We start from the raw sequence: 14401 nt of genomic DNA, 5'->3' as shown, positions 1-14401 counted from the left end.
AATGCACTCAGAAATATTTTGACAGTGTATCCAAGGTTGTATCAAGGCATAACTACTGCAAAAGCTTCAAAAATGAGTGAGGATCCTAACGTAGGGTAATCAATATGTTGCCCTGTCACCAGTGATAGGATTTCATGGAAGTAAACAAAATGTCAGACTAGCCGAGTTGGAAGAATATTCCTTTTTAATAATTAATAGGGCTCTGCTCCAAACTGTGTCCTGGGGTAAACACATTGTCTTTTGACATGGAATATGTTTATGCATTTAGCAGACGCTTTTATCCAAAGCAACTTACAGATAGGCAGATAGGGTAAGGGGGTCTTGCCTAAGGACCCCTACTGGAGACAGTACCTTTCATGCAGGGGATTTGAACCCAGAGCTCCCACACAAAAGGTGGCAATCATACCACTACACTAAAAAATCGTATTAGCAATCCTTTTGTGTTTCAAATTTGAGCCTGAAAATGAATAAACTGACCTACATTTTGAGTCATGCAAGTGCTATTGATATTATCTGAATAATGCGACTTAGTTTAAATGTTAGGGACCAAATAACAACAGAATGAGATGTTAGAAATAAAGTTTGGTTCAAAGCCTCTCTAATTTTGTTGATCTGAGAAAATGCTTTTGCAAATTCAGTTCGATGCAACTTCTATGGAATGCTGACGAACAAGTCATCATCTCATCAATTACACATACAGCCGGTCTGTAAGGCACACGTCAGTCTAAAGTTGCTGGTATCTGATGAGACAAGGCTGTAAATCATTTATGAGCCCCAGCCATTGTTGCATGTGGCATCCTCATTATGAGAAAGTATCGGTGTTCACAACATGAGAAATAGATTTTGTTTGACGGAATAACAAGAGAACATTTTATCACTGTTGGCACGATGCGAAAAAAATTGATGTTTTCACACTTTAACGGAAATGACAGCTAACTATGCTGATGGACACATATAAGTATAAATCTATATTACTGCATATAAATCTCCATCAAACAAAAGACTGAGCTTGACTTAAACTGTTGTTTTCACCCTGAACTGATACAGATGCACCCTTTCCCTGTCTGCTCAGTTGGAAGCGTGTGATCGTCTCAGTGACATCAACCTGGCCACTGTGTTGAGGGATTCTGCCGTTAATTACATGATTTAGTAGAGGCTCAGAGGGGTTGAGGAGATGTCCTACTTCCTCCAGGATAGCCGGTAACCATGTCACCAATCGTGCAAAGTTACCAGTTGCCATGTAGTGCAATATGTTAGCCTCATTCTCTGATCGGTCTTGTCAGCACGCTCAACTTTAAACACTGACGTTGACATTAGCCACAGAACAACGCATCACAGTTGACTTCTCTTGTTTGATAAAGGATGAAAATTGTGGCAAAACAATTAGGTGTAATGTTCCTTTACATTAGAGTTTCTGAGAGACAATGCAGTTTTGCATCTTACAAAGTAAACATCTTATATTTGTGAAATTAAAAGGAGTAATCAAGTGCATCATTGATGAACAGATGCATAATGATATTTAGGTAAAACTTATGAATATGCATGAGCAAGCAACCAAGCCCTTAAACTGACACCTTTGATAATAGCGTCTAGGGTGAACCACACAATGACTTGATACCAACCATGCAATCTTATCCCATTGTAGGTCCAGTGTCCTCAGGCCTTTTATTCTTTTTTTGCCGTGGGATGTAGACTAGTTATCAACATCTTATTTGTGCTCCAGTGACTCTGTAGGCACACCACCTGACTGTGGTTTAGTGTAACCTTATGGCACATTTCAGACCACAAGTTTGGCAAGGTTTTCCAATGAGATCGACCAGAGGACCTAGGCAGACCTGACCTGATGTAACCCCTGAAACACACAATATAGATCTGTATATTCTGAATCTAAATGATTGATCAATGTAGCAAATGTGCACCACATCCCAATAACCAGGGGTCTGTGTTGCATCATCCCCTTTTTTTTAATCAACACTTTTGAAGTTTTGAATGAAAAATTTGATCCCTTTTTTGTCAATATGGGATTTCAGCTGCTTATCAGTTCTTATCTCAGTTTTTGAATCTTTCATTTCAAATTGCACTACATGTGTTAATTGGTTTACAGGTAGGCTAGTTCAACACCTGTACTCCTTTACTACAGAACTATGATGTTAAAATACAAGCAAAATGTGGTGTGGCTTTGCATTGCTAAAATGCAGAAGATGTTGCTCCAAAACCAGAATCCATCATTCAGTATTAACACTGCCATCACAAATTGCCAAATTAACCATGCCATGTAGACTGACGCAACTAAAATAGTTGTTATTTTTCTTGGTGTGTATGTGTTTGTGGTGGAGTATTAAATTGCAGTTAGACTTTCGGTGACAAACTATGTTGACTGACAATGGAAGTTAGTTTTACTGTTCTTAATACAATGCTGCCTGAGGGCTCACCATTATTCAATAATTATTTATAGCCTCTTCCTTTTCACAGAAATGATTCTTCTCTGAATCTTGAAGTGAAGTAACGGCAACCAAAAACATTTCTGAAAGGAGGGGACATTTATGTAATGATGCCAGTGTTTTCTGATTAAAACTGACAAATGTGCATTTGTGAAGACTCTGGAGATCACTATACTACTGTTGAAAACTCACCTTAAGTCAAAATATGGTACTTGTACAATTTAATGTGGCCGAGTGACATCAGAAATCGGCTCAAACTCGCTCTCTGTATAGAAAGACCTCCATCTAGTGGTCTGAATGTTTCACTCATAAAAGAGGAGTCATTGGGTAAGAAATACTCTTGCCTCATCCACACCGTAATGAACACAGCATCACTGCGAGGTAATGTCCTTGCAATGTATGTCACTGAACCTTCTACCATCGTTGTCATGGTAATAAGTAACGTAGACAGGCATGAAGCTCTGCTTCCTTTTTTTTTCTTTCTTCAGGAAATGCTGAATCCCCCTGCCTGCTTCCATCAAGCATGCAGGCGATGTGTTAGGGGAATTAAAGTGACACAGCTACATTTTGTGAAAGTAAAGCAGAGCAGCTCACAAGGGTGAGATCTTTAAAGGGGGAGTAGCCTTTTTATAGATGAGTCTCACTGAAGCTCACTATCTTTCCAGACATTGACAACCCTAGATAAGAAGATAAGAAATTTCCCATGTGGATAACCTTGGCTAAAGAATCTTCAAGCCAGTGGTCAGGGGTATGACTTGATGTTTTGTTGTCTTGCCTCTCTCTCTATTTGCTCATCAGGCGCAGATGGACAAGCAGCTGATGCAGGAGGCAGTTTCCTACGCAGCACACTCAAGCGAGGACCCGAAGGCATCTTGAAATAGAAATTCAAAAGAGGCGGTGGAGGAGAAGAGGAAGGAGGGGGTTTTGAGAGAGAGCTTCGGTATGCCAGGCTCAGTACCTAGCATGGCCGTGCAGAAGAAACAGAGAGCCATCCCTCCATCGCAGGGACCACTTTCCACACGTACCATTAAGAGCCAAAGGGTTGGAAACAGATTTGAAAGAACCAGAGGTAAGTAGCTTTAATCTATGCTTTTCTTCACACAGCAATTGTATAGTAGGGGAACAAAACAAGCCTTTCAGGCCAAGCTAAAATGACAACAAATATAGCCCAAAACAATCATCTGATCATGTGTGCAGGCATGGAATTATTATATTAGAAGCATTTCCTTAGAGAAAGATTTTATTTTTCAATTGTGCATGGCTGCCATACACTTAAGGAATAAGAATCACGGGGCATCTAACACATCTAACAGATTACATAACTCACATAGAACAAGCATCATCATTATATTGTTTAACCTTAAAGTAACCCATCCTTGTGGTTTATTCCTTTTTGCATTGCTAACCAGTCTTGTATGGGGCGTCCATAGCTTGACTGTTTTTCCTTGCTTGTTTCAGTCATATCCATGGGGATCTGTCAGGTGCTTGCCTTTTACACTCAGACAGTTTATAATGGCTCTTTCACTTAGAGATGACCCTAAGGCCACCCAGTTCATAAGAGCCACTATAAGGGCCAGCTTGTCAAAGCTTATTTTCTTACATTTGTTGCACAAAAAAGAAGAAAGAAAAGGCAATCTAGATGTCAAATCTAGTATTTGTGTTAGTTTTCCACATATACACAACATTCTAAATATTAAGTAAATATGAAGTATCAGATTAGTTTTTTCACTCAATAATAAGCTGTTTTATCCTCACTAACAGAGAATGGCTCTTATATCAAATCCAATTCTCAAATAAAGAAAACCGCCTGTTCTGTCAACACGTCTCCTCAAGTCTGCAACACGGTTTCTCCACGGGCTGCTGCAGGTTTGTTAGAGTGCTTTGTTTTTTGGAAGGCCATGCTTGTCATAATGTCACAATGTCATATGATCTCTAATATAAACTCATGTAAGACTTTATGATTTATTAGAATTAGAATCTACCATACAATCTTCTTATAGCAAGTAACGGTCTTAATATTGACGAGAGACTGAAAGCAGCACGAGAAAGAAGAGAAGAGCAACAAAAGTTACTTGGTAAGTGAGCTTCTGTAGTGGTACGGTTGACACATCACTGCTATAACGATGCCCTCAATTTCAAAAATCTATTGCTAACATACATATAAATCTATTTATACTGCTTCATTCATTCTTAGCCTCTCGGGAACTGGGCAGGTTGGAGCGGGAACAGCGAGCCAGGCTTTACTATGAACAACAACTGCAGGACCGCAAAAAGAAACTACAGGAGCAAAGGCTCAAAGAGGAGAGGAGGCGTGCTGCTGTGGAAGAAAAGAGAAAGCAGAGGTTGAAGGAGGAGAAAGTGAGTTTTACTTGTGGATATGAAAAATCTTTTTATCTGATTTTTTCACTTCTTCTTTCCTAACTACATTTCTCTGAATGAAGGAGCGACATGAATATGCAGTGCGCAGGACGCTGGAGAAGAGCCAAAAAGCCCAACAGCACCTCAGTCAAAACTCAAGAGGAAGGAAGCCCACCAAAAATGGTAAGAATGACGAATGGGCTATCTTTTTCTTCCTCCCTTTCAACACAATCTGTCTTAATCCAGGTAGCATAGCTGTTCTCTGTGTAAAATAACACAATGATTCTTGGCACGCTTTATCTTTTGCTTTTGCTCCACTTAAAACTTTACACTGATCAATACACTAGTTCCACGTCGCATGCCTCTGACAACATGGGAGAAGAATCTGGTCAGTCGACTCCTTACCCCCACATGTTCTTATCTGGCCAGGAGCAAGAGTGCTGGTTGTCAGTCTGGACAAGAAGGTACTCTCCCCCATCATGACAGAAAGTCCTTACTGGCTTACACTGCTACAATAACTAACTTTTACAAGCTTTCTAACTGCTCTTTTTCCTCTCTGTTGACACACCGTTTCCTATTACCATAATTTTTCACTGTCACCACCATTTGTGTGAATATTTCTCCAATTTCCCATAATAATGGCACAAAACACTGGCTCAGTTGTCCATGTTTGTCGCCGTGCAGTTTCATATCACTCCATGAATATATCCACTCACAAACCCCAGCATCAGTCTGGTTCAGTCCACCACAGGCTGTCATCTGCCTCACCCAGTTCCAATAGCAGCCAGCTGAGAAGTATAAGCCTGCCACAGGTAAATGTATCTGTTTGTTTGGTCTATTCTTGCTTAATAAAAGTGTCGTACAGCTATCGTTTTTACAATCACCCAGCCCGGCAGATTGCCCATACTTCTGTGAGGCTGGAGTGCAGAGTGAAAATAAGTAAATACATTTTTTTTTTAGACCAAAGCAGCAAGACAGAAAGATACTTTTAAGAAGAAGAACTCAAAAAGAGGCTCAGAGAGCAGACCATCTGCTATCAATTCCTGTGTGAAACTAACCACAGGTACACAAAGCAGAGCAGCCTCCGCCCCAGCAGGCCGGTAGGTTAAATGCCAGCAGTGTACATACATGTCATAGATAGTGACAATGATGTGAAAAAAGAAGGACATTTGCCCTCTTCTTCTGAATCCTAAAGAAGCCCCCAAAGATCAATCAAGAGACATTCGACCACGCTGCAGCTCGAGCTCCCATCTGTTCCAGAGGAAGATGCTGCCACTTGCGGTCCTGTCCTCTCTCCTGGTAACAAAAGGCCTGTCCGGAGATCAGGTAAAGGTGAGCAGGAGAAGCTGAAGAAAGAGAATCCACAAGAGGCTCCATGTTCAAACCTGCCTGAGAGACCTACACAGAGAGATGTTTTAATCAGAACAGCAGCAGATGGAAGTAAGCTACAGAAATCCTATTAAGATCATGTATGCTCCCTCTGTTTTGAAAATGTTAGAAATAATTTTGAGTTGATTTCTCTTTAGGCCCTTGCAAAACGCCTCCTCTCTCAGTTCTCCGTGCTCCTGAGGTCACATCCCGGCCCTCTGCTGGGACCTCAGACCCAGAGGAGGCCTCACGTCTTCTGGCTGAAAAGAGGAGAGAGGCCCGACAACAACGGGAGAAAGAGGAACGAGAACGCTTGCAGCAAGAGGAGGCTGAAAGGTAAAACTAAAAAAAAAAATGCTCCACCTCCACGACATAAATAAACTGCAGCAGCAGGCCATTAATAGACTTGAATTTCAATGTGTGTCCAGGCGGAGCCGTCAGGAACTGGAGCTCCGGAGAGCCGAGGAGCGGGCTCGACAGGAGGCCGAAGCTCAGCGTCTCATTCAGGAGAAGAAGAGGAGGGAGGAAGAGGAGCAGAGACGAGCTGAAGAAGAGAGGGCTCAGGCTATGAGGGAAGCCGCCCTCTTGCAGAAACAGGTACTGACATCTCTTCCATCAGTAGTGCACATGGAAGAGACACAACTGTACATCATAGAGAATACTGCAAATATGACTTATTATATTCTTTGTTTGTCACTTTTTTATGCAGAGAGAGGAAGAATTAGCTAAAGAAATGGCACAAGCGGAGCAAATGAAGCAAGAGAGAGAGATAGTCGCACAGAAAGAGGACGCAGAGCGCCAAGCAAGGAAAAAGGTTTGTTAGTTTGCAGATTATCTTGACACAAAAGTTGGATTTGTGTAGTCATCTATTCATAAAGACATAAAGAATATTAACTTCAAAAGTTATATCTTTTCTTCGAGATATCAAGAGTTCTTTTTTTTATTTTACAAAGCTGTCTTTTTTTCCAGCGACTTGAAGAGATCATGCGGAGAACCAGAAGGACAGATTCTCCAGATACGGTGAGTTTTAATGATGATATTTTTCAAAACAGTACACTGCCTCGGGTCTCTTATGATGCACATCCAACATCAGCTAATAAAAGGCACACAGCTCATCCTGGACTAAAAGGACGAATCATTTTTCATCTTAAAGAAATCTGTACCAGCGAGGATCCTCCCAAATGAAGCCCGACCAAAGGAAAACACAGAGCCTGCAAACAACGGAACTACAGGAGATGCCGTCAAGCTGCCGGTGGGCAATAAAACCACACAGCTGGGGTTGAACCATGAAGACGATGTGGTACCTGTTGTGGCCTTCAAAGAGCGCAGGTCTCTCAGAGCACTGTCAGGCCTGGAAGAAATCCAAACCCACCAACGAGCAGGTGAGGAACAACCGGCATGTCACTGGAGGGCACATATCCTCAGGGTGGGACAACTAAACCAACAACAGTCTAATCCTTTGTGATGCTTCTCCCCAATTAGCTGCGCTCCCCACATAATCAAGTTCATTCATACGTGGCGGATTATCAGGTTGTCAGTTTGATTAATTTGAATTATTTTGCACAAAATTCACAAAATATCAGCTCAAGTCAAACAAGTTCAAGGGTGTGGTGTGTGATGATTAGCAATGTCTTCTCATAGCAAGAAGGTTCTGGTTCTCTCTGGGTACTCCGGCTTCACCCCATAGTCCAAAAACATGGACTTGTACTCATATATTACAAATTCATAAAATGTTTCCAAGTCAAGGAAACCAACAGACTGTACTGAATCTTTGTTTCAATTAAATCCCCCGTCCTGTGCATGCATGTGGTGTTGTGTGACAGTTGAGTAGACAGCTACAGGATGAGTCCTCCTGCAGAACCAGACTCAGTAAGAGCGGCCATCTGCCTCGATTAGTTACCTGCTGTTTGAGAGAAAAAAGAAAAGAAAGGTAATACACAAAAAAGGTAAATTACTACAATAATGATATGTACGTACATGGAGGGTAAAAAGACCCAGGTGCGGAAGGTGCATCATGGGAGATCCCCCAGTAGTCTATACCTAAAACAGTTTAACTGAAGGGTTAATTGTGAGTTTTGCCAAAAAGGAAAGTCTTAAGCCTAATCTTGAATCTTGAATCTTGATTGGTAGAGAGAGTGTATGGATCCTTAAATCCAACTGGCAGCTGGTTCCACAAGTGAGGGGTCTTATAACTGAAGGCTCCCCCTCCTTTTCTTATTTTAGAAACTCTAGGCACTACAAGCAAGTCTGCACTCTGAGAGCAAAGAGCTCAGTTGTACTATAAACTATAAAGTATTTAAGTTAAGATGGAGCATGGTCATTAACTGCTTTATATGTGAAGACAATCATTTTTCATTCATTTCTACTCCTGCTAGTTCTGGTCAGAACCCTCGCTGCAGCATTTTGTATCAGCTGGAAGCTTTATAAGGAATTTTTAGGATGGCCCAATAATCCACATGTCTCTCTGCTACACTTCAACCCTCTAAATGTTTATCAGATGATTTTTATTTTATTCATTTTGTTATGTACCTATAACAAGAGCATATATTTAATTACAATTGATTCTGCAGCAATATCATTTCTATTTGGGGTTTAATAGAGTATGACTGAATTAAGCTGAATTGAACAACAGAGAAATGCAATAGTCTAGTCTTGAGGTAAAAAAAAAATGGATGGCCTAGTTTTTCTGCATCACTCTGAGACTCAATGCTCCCGATTTTGGGAGTATCACCTAGTTGAAAGACGGTGGTCCTGGAAAGTTGTTTGCGTGAAATAAAGGACAGATCCTGGTCAAAAATAACTCCAAGGCTCCTCGTGATACTGGAAGTCACGGTAATGCCACCCAGAGAAAGTACATCACTAAGCAGTGTCTTCCTGAGGTGCTTCCATCCAGGAACAAACTCGGTGTTGTCTGAAACATATAATAAGTAAATATCAGGTTTCCCACACTTGAAATTTCCTTCTGAAGCCTACAATGATTAGCATGCATATGCAGATGTTCTGTTCTTTAAGCGCTTAAAAATCCTTTTTCGATGTCCTTTGTCTTTCTGTGTTTAGAAGTCATCTGAGCACCTGCCGAGTGGTCAGCCATTCAAAGACTTCGATGGAGAGTTACGATGTGTCTGTGAAACACAGGGGTTACGGCAGCACAGCCATTTTCCTGCTCTTCAGCACCTTGAAAGAGCATGTAAAATTATAGCCTTGTCTCTCGGTGAGGACGTCAGCATTTGGTCACTTTTCTGTGTGTAACCACTGGCACAAATATTAAGCAAGCTACGTATTAACCCTCTCAGTATAGCAGGGTTCTAATCTAATTCTGACTATCGAAAAGCGCTGTAGATCTAGTTGATACTGATAGTTTGTTGGCAAACACAGTTAATCAGTTATGGAAAGTGTTGCCTCTGTGAAATACTAGATATAGCCATTCTAAGAATCACAACTTGTGCAATGCATTTTGCTTATTCCTGATATCTTTTCCTATTGACGCACTTTGCTTTCCTCAGTTTTGTCACTGTGGAATTAGACTAGGCTAAGCCACGGTTTTCAATAAGAGCAGAGTTAAGTGTGTGACTTGCTGCATTCCTATCTTAATCACGAATTTTGTAAATCATAGCAATGACATATTTTGAAGCTGCTGCAGGAATATGGTTTCCAAAGATTTGCTCTGATTTTGTGTGTGTGTGTGTGTTTGTGTGCGTGGTTTTCGAGGTTACAGTGCACAAAGCATTTCTTGCACGGGACGTCGCTCTGATATTGTTCAATCACATCACAAAGCAAAGTCTTAGGCCTGTCGTTTAAATGAGTTTATTATGATAAAAGCATTAAAAAAAAGATGTTAATCTAGCTTAAGTACTGCTTATGACTATCACAAGTTAGCTTGTTACAAATGTAAAAAAAAATGTGCCATATTTGATTAAAGTTGATACTATGCCACAACTCTGCATTCTTTTTTAATTAGTTATAAAAAACACAGTGCATGAATGCAAAAAACACCTCATACACTACAGCATGAACTGATAAAGTCAAGAGTTAACAGAAGATAGAGAGGAAGGCAGAGTCATTGGGAGCAGCTGTCTGGTTTCCTCTGCCTGCACATGCACCTTCCAGAACTGAACCTCTAGCTCACTGTTAGCCAGCAGTGATGCAAAGTCTCCATCTACAGGCGAAAAGAGCAGAAAGCAGGCTTACTGTTGACTTCCCACATTACAATGTCTGATTGTTTAGGAAATTGCCTTGGGGTGTCTGATACATTTCCAATAAATAAAATGCCTTTATCTCTCAGTTGCTGCATAAATAAATCCAAAACAAATACAAACCTCCCTTGAGCTTGACAATGGCATCTATGCCAAACTGCTGGAATTTAACGTCTTCATTTTTTAGGAACAGCAACAGATACTTGGACATTGTAATGTAGTGAGGCCTCAGCAACTGGACGAACTCCTCTGTGCAGAATGAAACAAAATAAAAACATATTCCATCCAAAACAAATTATTTGTTTCAGATTTTACACATTACAGGGAATTACCTGCCATTTCAAATTTGCTAATGATAGCTGCACAGTTGTAGGCCAACTGGGAACTTCCCATTTGCTCAGCCAGTTTCACCAGTCTTGAAACTTGCTCCGGGGTGACTGTTGCGGACAGCTCAGTCCTAAGAAGATCTGAAACAGTAAAATGCAAAATGCATTAGTGCGTTTTTAAAGTGAAATCCATAGCAAACAACCAACACAGCAAACACTCAGTATTTGAAGCCCAGGACACTCACCCCAGGTCATCAGATGATGTAAGCATGACGTCACATGCAGCAACGTCTCATCTGACAAGGAGGGAGACAGAAGTGCCTGGAGGAGTCCTGATAAGCACAGACTTTCCATCACAGCCTAGATAACATTGATAGGGTTCAATGTAACATCGGAGTTTTTCAATCTCAGGCAAGATGCTCAAAGGTAACAGATATCTGACACGAAACATTGAACTGTAGACTTGGTGTACCTTTTCATCCATGCAAGAACCACAGAGGTCAGTGATTATTTTGCAGCTGTGTGCGATGATTACAGAAGTCGATCTATGATTTAGAAGCAGCAGACCAATTTCTTCCAAAAATCCTTCGTTCACCAGGATGTCCTTAGGACAGACAGTGGGAAAATGTACATGTAGCCACTTTTGTTACATTCAGCAACTGCTAGCTCAAGCAAGAAAGGGTGGGGGCATTCCTTTAGATTCTTAATTCATTCAAAACCCATGCACAGCTATAAAACATACCAAAAATAGTTATAACTTTTTCAGTATCATGATTGAAACATACATTGTTTGGTGGGTGTGCAGACAGTGTAGACAACAGGGTTAGGGCCGACTCTATCCACATCGGAGTTGAGGTTTTCAGCAGTGCCTTCAGAGGCAGCACACAGTTGAGCTCCATCAGCTGTTCCTGGACTAGTACTACACATAAAAATGACAAACAACATTTGCATATCAGCTGTATAAATGTCTGTGTGTCTCTCTCTCTCTCTCTTTTTGTTTCAATTACCGTTCTTTGATAGAATCTGCAGGCATCTGCAGGCTTGGGCTGAATTCTAGGAAAAACAGGAACAAATATATATTCAATTCAATTCAATTTTATTTATATAGCGCCAAATTACAACAATTGTCATCTCAAGGCACTTAAATAATATAGTCCAATTCAAGCCAATTGGAATTCAATTCATTGTAGTCATAATCCAATTACGACATATATATGACAGGACTGCGGAGTCACCTTGAAATTCACTTACCACCCACTTAAATTCACAATTACCTTCTGCACAGAAGAAGACATGAGCGTTAGAAGAGACTTTGCCAAATAATGACTCCCAATGCTAAGCAACTTTGGATGATGCTCCTGGATAGTAGCAATGCTGCACAGAGCTGTGCAGCTGTAAAACTGAACCTCTGAATCTGAGGACTGCAGCAGAAGAACTAAAACAGGGATGGCTCCTGCTTGACACAGAATCCTAGTTGACCAATCTGGAAAAAAAGAAGAGAAAGTTTATTCAGGCAGCACTGGAAGCACAGCTTTTCAATAAGTGAACAGTGACATTTTAAAGGAAACTATCCAACCTGATTGTGTGAGATGTAACAGAGCCCATGTTGCAATTTGTTGCACCTTTGGATCATAGGATTTTGCCAAAGCTAACAGTGGTATGATTCCATCTGCTAAGAAAGCATCTCTATTTGACTCTGTATAAAAAGAAAGAAATCTGAAATTGGCAAAAGTGAACAAGGACTGTAAGGCTGTTGCAACAGCAACCTTTTCCATTTTTTTTCTTTCCATGTGAAGAGTGAAGTTTGTGGAATGATTTGCACAATTACATTTAAAAACAGTAGAAACAATTAGAAGGCAAAGACTTAAAGTCAAACCTGAGGATGCCAGCAGGGCAACACAGGCACAAGAGTGACACTGAGCAGCAGGATCACCAGACTGGAACAACTCCAGTATGGGCGCCAGCATCCCCATTTCAATCACCAACTCTTTACACACTGAAATCATATTTCACAGAGTAATTGTGTATTTAAAGTGGCAGCAGTGTCAAACTGTGTTGAGTTTACTGAGCTGTACTGAGTACTGAATGAACAAACATGAATATTCTATTCGCATCCTACCATTATTCTTCACTAACAGATTGACCAAGGCGAGAGAAATCGTCTTTTGCACATCAAGGTCGGTTGATAAAAGAAGGGCCATGACTGGGTCCATAAAGGCACGTGGCAAAGGCGATGTCACTGTAACACGCATTCACAGAAGGCACAGAAACTAATGTTGGTTAATCTTCCTTGTCCCCAGTTTTAGAATAAACCACAATGATGTCCAAGTTAAACACAACAAAAAGTAATTTAATTATTAGAAATCAACATGATGTACTAAGTAATAGTAGATATTTTTTGTCTTCTATTAAAAGCAACTAAGCAAACGAAGGAATCTGTCAACCTCCTCCTGTAAGCAAATTGTGAGGTCAACAATTTACATGCTACTACTTAACCTGTAATGACCTTATCACTACTATGATCTAACAGGAACTTTTGAAGTACATGTCCGCCACGTGAGCCATCGTCCTTGCCTTTAATAATTGATTATAAATCAGCATATTGTGGGGCTTTAAAGTGAAAATGTTTCCTTTTTCCTTTATTCTAAATATAAGCTCACATGTAAGCCTTTCAGTTGTGGGCCCTAGAAAAAAAAATACAGTTGAAAATTTGCATAACAGCCTACTGGTCCTACCAGTAGGGGTACTTATCTCTCCTTTGGGTGAAGTGCTAACAACAGCACCATTTTATGTGCCACAGATCTCAAAGTGCACTGCAACAATGAAGGTTGGTAATGACAGAAAAATCTGTACTCACAGTGATGACTGATGTGTAAATAAGACATGGCTGCACACATTTGCAGATCAGCATTTTGAGAGGCTGCAACTCTGCTGAGTGCTTCAAGGCTCCCCTGACTGAGAAGTTGAGTTTCATCATCTGGGAAAAGAATAATAAGATAATAGTGATTCAATTCTAAAATGTAGGAGCATGTACAGGATTTTTAAAGATGTCACCTCAAGTACTTGCATGTAATGATACCCTCAGCTTAATTTCTGAAGACGTATCAGCTATTCAGCATTGAAAGTACATTAATGCAAAATATGATCTCACAAAGCTATAGGCGCCTTTTCTGCTATACAACAACACTCTCTAAGAAGGAAATTAATGTCTGATATATTCCTACCACACATGAGGGGTAATGACGACAAATCACGAGCCGTCCTCCTCTCAGGTGTGAAACAGGTGCACCGGACAATTTCTCTGAAAACTTCCCTGATTTTGTGCTCGAACTCTCCCCAAAGTCTCCTCAAACGTGCTGCAAATTCTCTCAGCATTCGGGAGCAGCTGTCACAAAAGCCCGAAGCCATGTCTGCATCTTACACAAAATATTATGAAATTTATGAAAGCTGCTCAGAAACCCGCCTACTGGTCGGTCACGTGACTATGAGGCCAATACACTCATATTACAATTTGTTATGAGGATCTTCTACACTGTTCAGTCAGATTCTTTACTCAGCATTTTTAAGAAAGCAAACATTTTGATTACCACAAAACAAAACTTATATGTCTAAACGTTATTCGTAGAGGTGGGTTAGTGCTCAATCTATGGCTATTCATCAATTTGATTTTCAATCTCATTAGACTAACACCTGCTCAAACTGGTAAACGGAGTTT

The 14401-nt window shown here is 40.6% G+C and overlaps 2 protein-coding genes across 3 annotated transcripts; one reads left to right on the top strand and one right to left on the bottom strand.

The window, feature by feature from the left end:
• Positions 1-2797: 2797 nt before the first annotated feature.
• On the top strand, positions 2798-9959 carry map7a (microtubule-associated protein 7a). Of its 2 annotated transcripts, XM_072365673.1 has the most exons (15): positions 2798-3510; positions 4203-4307; positions 4442-4516; positions 4636-4799; positions 4883-4982; positions 5147-5263; positions 5460-5611; positions 5760-5899; positions 5995-6239; positions 6326-6503; positions 6596-6764; positions 6877-6981; positions 7137-7187; positions 7321-7549; positions 9225-9959. In XM_072365673.1, exons 1-15 carry the CDS (start codon positions 3384-3386, stop codon positions 9233-9235), a joined length of 1968 nt encoding a protein of 655 aa, XP_072221774.1. In that variant the 5' UTR covers positions 2798-3383; the 3' UTR covers positions 9236-9959. The 2 variants fall into 2 exon arrangements, with proteins under 2 accessions (XP_072221774.1, XP_072221775.1); XM_072365674.1 differs by lacking the exon at positions 5147-5263 and having other exon boundaries at positions 5484-5611.
• LOC140270505 (uncharacterized) lies at positions 9956-14115 on the bottom strand. Its single transcript, XM_072365675.1, has 13 exons — positions 13911-14115; positions 13544-13663; positions 12806-12925; positions 12563-12682; positions 12263-12382; positions 11961-12169; positions 11694-11739; positions 11472-11605; positions 11159-11290; positions 10932-11046; positions 10693-10827; positions 10484-10609; positions 9956-10323 (listed from the first exon to the last, which is right to left on the bottom strand). The coding sequence occupies exons 1-13, from the start codon at positions 14092-14094 to the stop codon at positions 10190-10192; spliced, it is 1695 nt and encodes a 564-aa protein (XP_072221776.1). The 5' UTR covers positions 14095-14115; the 3' UTR covers positions 9956-10189.
• Positions 14116-14401: the final 286 nt, after the last annotated feature.

The sequence above is a fragment of the Leuresthes tenuis genome, unplaced genomic scaffold, assembly GCF_036924035.1.
Source record: "Leuresthes tenuis unplaced genomic scaffold, fLeuTen1.0.hap1 SCAF_15, whole genome shotgun sequence".
Classification (NCBI taxonomy): domain Eukaryota; kingdom Metazoa; phylum Chordata; class Actinopteri; order Atheriniformes; family Atherinopsidae; genus Leuresthes; species Leuresthes tenuis.
Note: the sequence above shows the minus strand (reverse complement) of the source record. Positions and strands in the feature narration are given on the sequence as shown.

Coding starts and splice junctions, on each gene's coding strand:
- map7a (XM_072365673.1), top strand. CDS start 3,384: ATGCCAGGCTCAGTACCTAGCATGGCCGTGCAGAAGAAACAGAGAGCC. Junction 6,240..6,325: donor CAGAACAGCAGCAGATGGAA/GTAAGCTACAGA, acceptor ATTTCTCTTTAG/GCCCTTGCAAAACGCCTCCT. Junction 6,765..6,876: donor CCGCCCTCTTGCAGAAACAG/GTACTGACATCT, acceptor TTTTTTATGCAG/AGAGAGGAAGAATTAGCTAA.
- LOC140270505 (XM_072365675.1), bottom strand. CDS start 14,094: ATGGCTTCGGGCTTTTGTGACAGCTGCTCCCGAATGCTGAGAGAATTT. Junction 12,683..12,805: donor TCTGTTAGTGAAGAATAATG/GTAGGATGCGAA, acceptor ATATGATTTCAG/TGTGTAAAGAGTTGGTGATT. Junction 11,740..11,960: donor TGTCTTCTTCTGTGCAGAAG/GTAATTGTGAAT, acceptor TGTTTTTCCTAG/AATTCAGCCCAAGCCTGCAG.